Source organism: Odontomachus brunneus, unplaced genomic scaffold (genome assembly GCF_010583005.1).
Source record: "Odontomachus brunneus isolate Ranch 3 - 2012 unplaced genomic scaffold, Obru_v1 Obru_scaffold_040, whole genome shotgun sequence".
Classification (NCBI taxonomy): Eukaryota; Metazoa; Arthropoda; class Insecta; order Hymenoptera; family Formicidae; genus Odontomachus; species Odontomachus brunneus.
The window spans coordinates 1,304,786-1,312,690 of record NW_022639490.1 but is presented as its reverse complement, the minus strand read 5'-3'; the positions used below and the strand labels follow the sequence as shown (position 1 = coordinate 1,312,690).

The following is a 7,905-nucleotide window of genomic DNA, read 5'->3' as shown; positions in this document are numbered from 1 at the left end:
CCAAGTCTTGGCACACCATATTCAAAAATGTGACATTTTTTTTGCAGTTGTGATACTCTCTTGAAAATTTTATTATATTAGCAAATCAGCCTTTTCAGAGTTATAAATATTTTTGAGCACAATTATGCTTCCATTAATTAGCTGCACCTCTTGTAAATATCAAAGTAATAACATAGTAAGATACTCGTTCGTTCATTCACCTCGCGTCATTAATGGGTGGAAGCACACAAATAAATAAATAAAGCACAAAAATAACTTATGTTACCAAATCAGGAAACATTAATAACTCTAAAAGGCTTGATTTTTTACCTATATTCACTAAATATTCCTTATTCAGTATAATGAATATTATCTATCCTTAAGTCTTGAATCTTTTTTTTAACACCTTATATCTAAATCATTCGTATAATACTTATATGATAGATCTCATCTTGATGAGATGAGCTATAATTGTAGAATAATGTTAGTTTTCACTTACAATCCTCATGCATCTATGCCCAAATAAAAAAGAACATTAAGAAAGGTATCGAGATCTCGTAACGTCGCAAATGATTATAACGGCTTCATTCGTATGCTAGATAACTTGTATATACACATTTTGCATTTATCTGATGCAGTGGACCATATGGAGTCGCATCGCGACGTTTACCGCGGATCACCCGTGGATATGGGCAGTATATATATTGCTAGTTGCAATACCAGTAGTGCTGCTAATATACTATTGCTGCTTCTCCGAGGTAAAGACATAAAATTAGTGCGACACATATATTTATAGCGGAATTAAAATCAGAATACGTAATGCGCGCTCGTAAATTTCATTCCTGTTGAGAGAGTGCATTTATTTCTATAAATATTTCGGCACTGTAAACGTTGTATTTTACTCCTTTTCACACATATTCTCTTTGGTTACTTCGCAAAGTGTACTGAATTGTAGTCGTGGTACATGATATTGCTTGGCTTGCTTATTACTTTCATCGGTACATTTATGCAAACTATAACGAGCAATACTTCAAAATGTAATTTGACTGTGTCAGGATAAATCGGAAATAAAAGAAGAAGAAGATAAACAGCTGGTTACAAACGATGATCTCGCAGAACCTGCGGACGATGAATCGCCGCAAGCATCAGTTCGTAAACTTTCTCTTGAGAAGCCCATTAAGGAAAAAGATAATATAGAAGATAAAGAGGAAGATACAGAAGAAGTAATCAAGAGCGATAAGGTCAGCAGTCAAAGTATAAAGTACATTGTAGTAAGAATAGTAATCTTAAATTTAAAGTTTTTGTCAGTACGATGTATGAACTTTTTTTTTTATTGCAGCTGTCGGCCGGTGGCGAAGGACCACGTCGAAGAAAACCAAATAAAGAATAAAAAGATAAAAGTTCTAAAAAGCAATTATTATTGCGCTATTTATGTAATACTATCACATTCCACACATTACACTTGCCACCACTGTGGATAGTAGGGTTACCAAATCACCAGCGAATCCAGTCACTGCGATGTGATCAATAGTATTTAATTCAATGTCAAAGGATACTGACACACTTGACATCGTATATAAATTATCACTGATATATTTGAGAAAGTTGTTCTTGAATTACATACGCTTTTATATAATGAATAATGTATGATGCATCTGTATTCTAAAAGAAAAAATTGCAAGATTACTGTCCGTTAGAGAACAGAAGATGCCTTAATAGCACACGATATTTATGCATTTGTGTACTTCTTATTATGATGGTTATAATCTTTTGAAATGTAGCGTTAAGAGAATAGGCCCGTTTTGCTCGGTACATAGATTCAATAACGCAATCGGATAAATTAGTAGATGATTGTAGAGAAATATCGGCCGCAATTACAAGTGAAGCGTATGAATAAGAGAGAGTGAGAAAGATGTGTCATTTAATAGATACCATGTGCTTCAACTATTATGGTGGAGCCGAGTGCAGCTGCAGTTCAGCTCTGTCTGGTATTTTATAAATGTGCAAATTGGATTTTGTTTCTCCAATATTTCGATAACTCTAGGCATAGCTGCTTTCCCTAAAATATTGTGTTATATATAATTATTATAAAAATGCATGATGGAAAATATAAAAGAGAAAGAGTTTAGGAATTATTCACCTGCGATGTAAGTGTTTATTTATGCGGAGCATCGATCTGCCACCATAATAGTTGAATGAGAGATAACAATTTGTCATTATTATTAATTATTTCATGTAATATTCGTCAATTTCAATGTGTTATAGAATTATTTGAGTTAAAAATAAGCCCACACGGTACACATTAATATAATCAGGTACTACGTTATTTGTATCGATTGATTGTGAACGAAATAAAATCCAAAGAGATAAAGAGAGTCGTAAGTAGTTGAAGTTGTAATAATGTAATATTGCTTCACACGCGCTACGCTTCCTCATTATTTCACACTGCTTTTTTTTGAAAGACACTGTACGTACAAACACGGATTGTAAATATACATCGGGCGTTAAAATACATTTCAATTTAGCGAGACGCGACTGTTTCGCGATCGCTTTCGTAGTGGATTGTTCTAGCCGAACGACAGCACCAAATGCTCCGCGGCGACAATGTCTACTCGACGGTCGCCACGTTTTTCCCAGCATTTGACGAAGTGGTCAACTTGAGGACACGTCAGCAGAACACGTCAGATTGTTCGAAACACGTCGTTAATCGACCGCTAAGCGTTTCATTCCGCTGAACGCAGCCATTGACTAGCGGAGGTTATTGCTGAGCTTTGATAGCACGATTTGCACGTAGGTACGGCACGTTGCGACAAGTGTCCAGGCAATTTAGCATGTACCGCCATACACCTCGTGCACAACACATAGCCGCAGGACCAACAATGATGCTGAAACGATGTTGTAGTTAAATAACGAAGTCAGAACATCAGTCACACCGTATCTGAATAACACTTCGGCGAACATACCTTTTTGTTAAAAGCGTCGAACGTGGTGGAGCATCCACATTCTTCCATATTTCGCGATGACTTCCACTCCAGAGCGACCGTTCTCAATTCATTCTCCAACTGATTCGTCTTCAACTTCGCCTTTTCATCGTGGTTTGCGGTATTTTCTATAATAGCCTTTGGCAGAGTCTCCATGAATTTATTGTCGAACTTGTGTTTTCCTTTTTTCTGCGTGTTATTTGAATTCAGAAGTTGTCCCAAGGAGTTGACTCGCTGTCAAGGATAGAAATCGGAATATTAACGACATAATTCTTCAATTCATTCTTCTTAGGTTATACAGAATGTATATACAGTGAATTGCAAAACGATTTAGACACTATAAAGTTGGGAGATTACCAAACTATTAAAATTGAAAATCATTACTGATGGATTTATCTAGTAATTATATTATTAATTATTATTATTTCGTGTTCTTAATTACATGATTGCGTAAGTACGCATGCGTAATGACTCAATTTTGACAATTTGATGAGCTCTTAACTTCATTGTGTCTAAACCATTTTGCAATTCATCGTGCACGGTACGAGTCTAAGAAATATTTCGTCTCGAAATATTATTTCTATCACTCGAATCAATGGGAATACGTATGCTCTTTGTAAAAATTGCGATACGCACTTTCAGCAGAAGTTTGACGTGATCCTCCAAGGAGCTCGTATGATCGTAGATCGTCAAAAGCAAATCTTCGCATGATTCTCTCGGGTGTACACCATTCTCGAATCTAAAGTACAAGCCTCTCCAAAGACTAAAACATAATTCTTGTTAAGTCGCGAGCTATATGGTTATACGAATTAACGAGTGCTCGCGCAAAAGTTACATAATTATTACACGATAGATTGAGGCGCCAGTTTAGGTTGAAGAACATCAATGGAGTCGTCGGTGTTGTAACGATTGCATCTGTAGATCGGGTTTATATACTCGTTCGTGTTGTTCGCCAAATAGCCCCACAATGAATACGTACGTTCGGATAATCTAAAACAATAATTTATGCTTGAAACAATAATTTGCAAATAAGTTAAGACTGGTTAATAAGTTAATACATTTTCTCGTCGCTGGAAAGAAGAGAATACTGACGAGTAAGATGTGGTATACCTTAGTATTTGCCTTTCTTTCTCCGAATTGCCGATAAACGTGCCGTGCTGGCAACTATGTACATGATCATGCAACGTCAACAGAAAGTATTCGTTAAATTGAAATTTGTATGGGTATTGTCGCAACAACTGATACGTTGCGTCTATGAACTGCGTAAATACTGGGGCGAGCTCTTTACCGTCGCTGCTGACGTAGCCACACCGGTCGCTGAATTTGTGGCCAAAGGATAGCCAGTCTTTTTCTATTAAAGCCTTACAAAAGAAGTTTTCTCAATAAAACTATACATATATAGGGTCGGTTTATCCAACCTCTTGCTAAGCTAACTAACAGTTAAATCTTATGTCTGTTTCTACCTAATTTAAAGGAGAAACAAAGACAGACGTATGAGTTAACTGTTAGTTAGCTTAGCAAGAGGTTGGAAAAACCGGCCCATAGTCTACTAGTATCAAACGTAGAACATAGTAAATTCTAAAAGTTTAACTTTTAATTTTAGAAGAATAATATAAATTTTAGTAAATAGTTATTTAAAACTAAATGGGTGTAAAAAGTCGAAACAAAAATGATCGTTACTTATCATTTTATATATCTACAGATGTCTTTTAAAAAGTATTTTTCACTTGAATTACTCACTTGAAAACCTTGAATTGTTCTGTAAAATGGATCTAGTAATAGCGCAGCTAGAGAGCACACCTGCGCGGTGCGATCCCATCCATCGCTGCAGTGCACAACCACGCTCACGCCGTTCGAAACTGCTCGTGCGATGAACCAAGCTGTCTCCAAGATAGAGCGAATATGCTTTAACCAACCGCTGCTTTCTAGGCCACTCAAAAACGCGCTCATGGAAGTCGATCTTTGTACTGCAATCAAACAAACATGAGAATGTACATCCAATATAACTTTATCAGATATCTGCTTCACAAAAATGCGTCACACTCACGGTCCATAAGTTTATTTAGACTTGTTCTCATCACGTGAATATTTTCTATTCCAAAGAAGTGAAATTTGATATTGTCGTAGAAATTTTCATTCTCATATCCCTTTCCTGCAGCTTTATTAGCAAAAGCATTGATCTAGTCCCAACAAAATGAAGTTTTAAGTTTTAATTCAACTATAAACAACAAAACTACAATGGCTCTAAATTCAAACAAATTCAAATATTATTTAATTAAGGACACAGGTTTTAGCTCTTATTGTCTTTAATTAAATAATATTCAAGTTTTAATATTTCACATATCTTATAAATAATTACAGTTTAAAAATCATGCAATTATATAGCAGGGAAGAAAAATTTGACATCATAATTCATCAATTCAATTCGACATCATATACTCACCCGTGGCCTTGTGTCCACAACATACATATACCTTGAATTGGGATTTGTACATAATATATTATACATCATTTCTTCATCTTCAGGACATCTCGCGCTGAATCCTGAGAGTGGTTGACTGCAACGACAAATGGCAGCCTAAAAATTTATTTGTTTCATTTCTGACTTTATATTATCTAACTATATTATCTAACTTGTTATTTCTCTTAAACCTTGTTTGAATGCAGATATGTCAAGACTGGTAGCCTGCCTCTGCTTCTAAACTTTGCACTGCCCAGTAGAACATTGTTAGTACATTTACTAGGAACATATAAGTACCTCGGGTAAGTATCGCAAAGCTGAAAAATCAGAGTATGATTTAATTATATATAGATAGAAAGGAGAAAAAATACAAGAGGAAATATATACTTCGTAATTAGAGTTTAAATATGAAAGTGACCATTCTTCATTTGGGACACCTTGTCGCTGAAATTCACTCTGTACATTGAAAAAGTTCCATCCTGCATGCCGGGGTAATGTATCTTCACTCCCTTGATAAGTGAAGCAATATAATTCTTCTAGACTAGCTTTATATAAAAAAAAAAACATTATGAGTGTTAAACTAATTATACTACAAATATATACATATGCATTAATATATATCTAAAAGTGCTGTATTGCTAAACAATTAGTTTATAGAATTGATTTTAAATTATATGTAATTGTAATTTATAGTACAGTTTTATTGAGAAAATAGTTATATTTTTTATCAGAAGTATAAATTTAAAATATATACGTTTTTATGAAATACAATCAATATTTTCTTACCTGGACAAGATAATTTCAATAAAGTAAGATAAATTTCATGGCAATCACGCTCCTTTGGAATAACAAATGTGGTAATAAAGAAATGTTTGCACTTAATATATAATGGCGAACCTCTTGTAGTCAATGGCTGTTTTTCGATATTAGATATATGAGTATATAATACCTGCAATCGTAATAATGTCATTGTTAAATAGCATGTTGCAAATGCATTATCTCTAAAACTCTGAAACAAATAATTATTAAGAACCCTATAATAACTTACCCACATTTTCTTCTTGCCACTTCTTTCAACAAATATGAGATGTGTCACTGTTAAATAAAGTGTACCGACGGAATGATTGATGCTGTATTTATCCAACATTCTCACATTTTCTACCTGCAAACATATTATTTCGTAAAAGAAAACTTATGATGTATATGAGTATTAAATTAGAAATTGTGATACCTTAGGAATCTTTATCTGCTCCATTTGTGTAGATATGAGAAATCACGTTTTATATCGAACAGGTATTTTAGGCGATTACAGCAATTAACATATGCACATGTAATTCACATTTCATGGTACAATTGCAAATTAAATGATACATTTATTATAAACATACAAGCTGTCTGTGCACCGACACCTGTCATATGCCTAAATAGGCGAGGTTACTATTTCCATCCTTTTCTTTCCCGAATGACAGAATGAAATAATATCACGAAAACTAAGTTTGTTCTTTGTAACTAAGCTTTCTGCATTATACTAGATTTAAAAATATATATACGTAAATAAGTACATCTACAAGTTAATAAATGAATTAGTATAATTAGATAAATCAATTTTATGTTCTCTGGTATTTGAAAATTATAATCTTTCTGACTTGCCATCGACTCATATTACTTTGGCTGCGTTCCGAAATTCACTGCCAGTGCTAAAATTCAATAGTATACGTGACATGAACTATAGATTTTCAGTACTGGTAGTGAATTTCGGAATGCAGCTCGAAGCAATGAAGATATGTCTAACTTATCGTTGAGTCATACTACTACTTCGATTGTTTGATAATGCAAGATTCATATTGCGTCCAATAATTCAATATCCAATAAATAATTTTAATAAGTTTTCCAGTAAAGAACATTGTGTTACACACAACTATTTTATTTGTTTTTATATTAGTTACTTGTTATCTTAAAAGAATAGAATAATCCTAAAGTTATTTTCTTCGCATTTTGGTCGAAAAATTGGAAAACAAATTATCTATAATTTCGAAGTCTCTGCAAAAGGCCTTCATAGGATGCTTACGATAAAGTGCTCGAGGCTAGTTTCATATCAGCGATATGCTTCTCTAGTATTCAAATATTTCACGTTCTGCTCCAATTGTCTCAAAATACGATCGAGTTACCAAGATTTGAATCTCGTTACGAGTTTACTAACTTTGTAAAAATAATATTACATTTATTTAATTATATATGTATATATACAGGGCAAAAAGTCCGGAAACGGTCAAATATCTCAAAAAGGATTAACTGTAGCGAAAAATATGTAAGTAGCAAAGTTGTAGGGCTTAATAAAATATACCTAATGATGGCTAAAAATTTGACTTTGAGTGGAGAACGAAGGTCAAATTGAATTTTTTAAATTGGATCCCCCACTTTTTATTATATATTCTTGTAGCCTATTTCAAGGGCTTTCCAAAAACCTATAATAAAATATTTTTA

At 33.8% G+C, this 7,905-nt stretch overlaps 2 protein-coding genes across 6 annotated transcripts in view; one reads left to right on the top strand and one right to left on the bottom strand.

Annotated features, from left to right (window-relative positions):
• Nucleotides 1-2,350, top strand: part of LOC116844251 (calnexin-like) — a 5,711-nt gene extending 3,361 nt beyond the window's left edge. For 3 of the 4 annotated variants that reach the window (XM_032815516.1, XM_032815518.1, XM_032815517.1), the window contains exons 7-8: nt 1,035-1,220; nt 1,319-2,350. In XM_032815516.1, coding sequence (XP_032671407.1) covers nt 1,035-1,220; nt 1,319-1,369 — 237 coding nt within the window. In that variant the 3' untranslated portion in view covers nt 1,370-2,350. Of the gene's footprint in view, nt 1-617; nt 738-1,034; nt 1,221-1,318 lie in introns of all 4 variants that reach the window. The other variant, XM_032815519.1, reaches the window with a different exon arrangement.
• On the bottom strand, nt 1,557-7,091 carry LOC116844250 (myotubularin-related protein 6). 2 transcript variants are annotated; one of them, XM_032815515.1, is made up of 13 exons: nt 6,653-7,089; nt 6,470-6,583; nt 6,208-6,370; nt 5,809-5,966; nt 5,613-5,738; nt 5,404-5,538; nt 5,008-5,140; nt 4,701-4,927; nt 4,071-4,321; nt 3,807-3,950; nt 3,597-3,723; nt 2,943-3,194; nt 2,703-2,864 (listed from the first exon to the last, which is right to left on the bottom strand). In XM_032815515.1, exons 1-13 carry the CDS (start codon nt 6,674-6,676, stop codon nt 2,703-2,705), a joined length of 2,016 nt encoding a protein of 671 aa, XP_032671406.1. In that variant the 5' UTR covers nt 6,677-7,089. The 2 variants fall into 2 exon arrangements, with proteins under 2 accessions (XP_032671405.1, XP_032671406.1); XM_032815514.1 differs by having other exon boundaries at nt 1,557-2,864; nt 6,208-6,583; nt 6,653-7,091.
• Nucleotides 7,092-7,905: the final 814 nt, after the last annotated feature.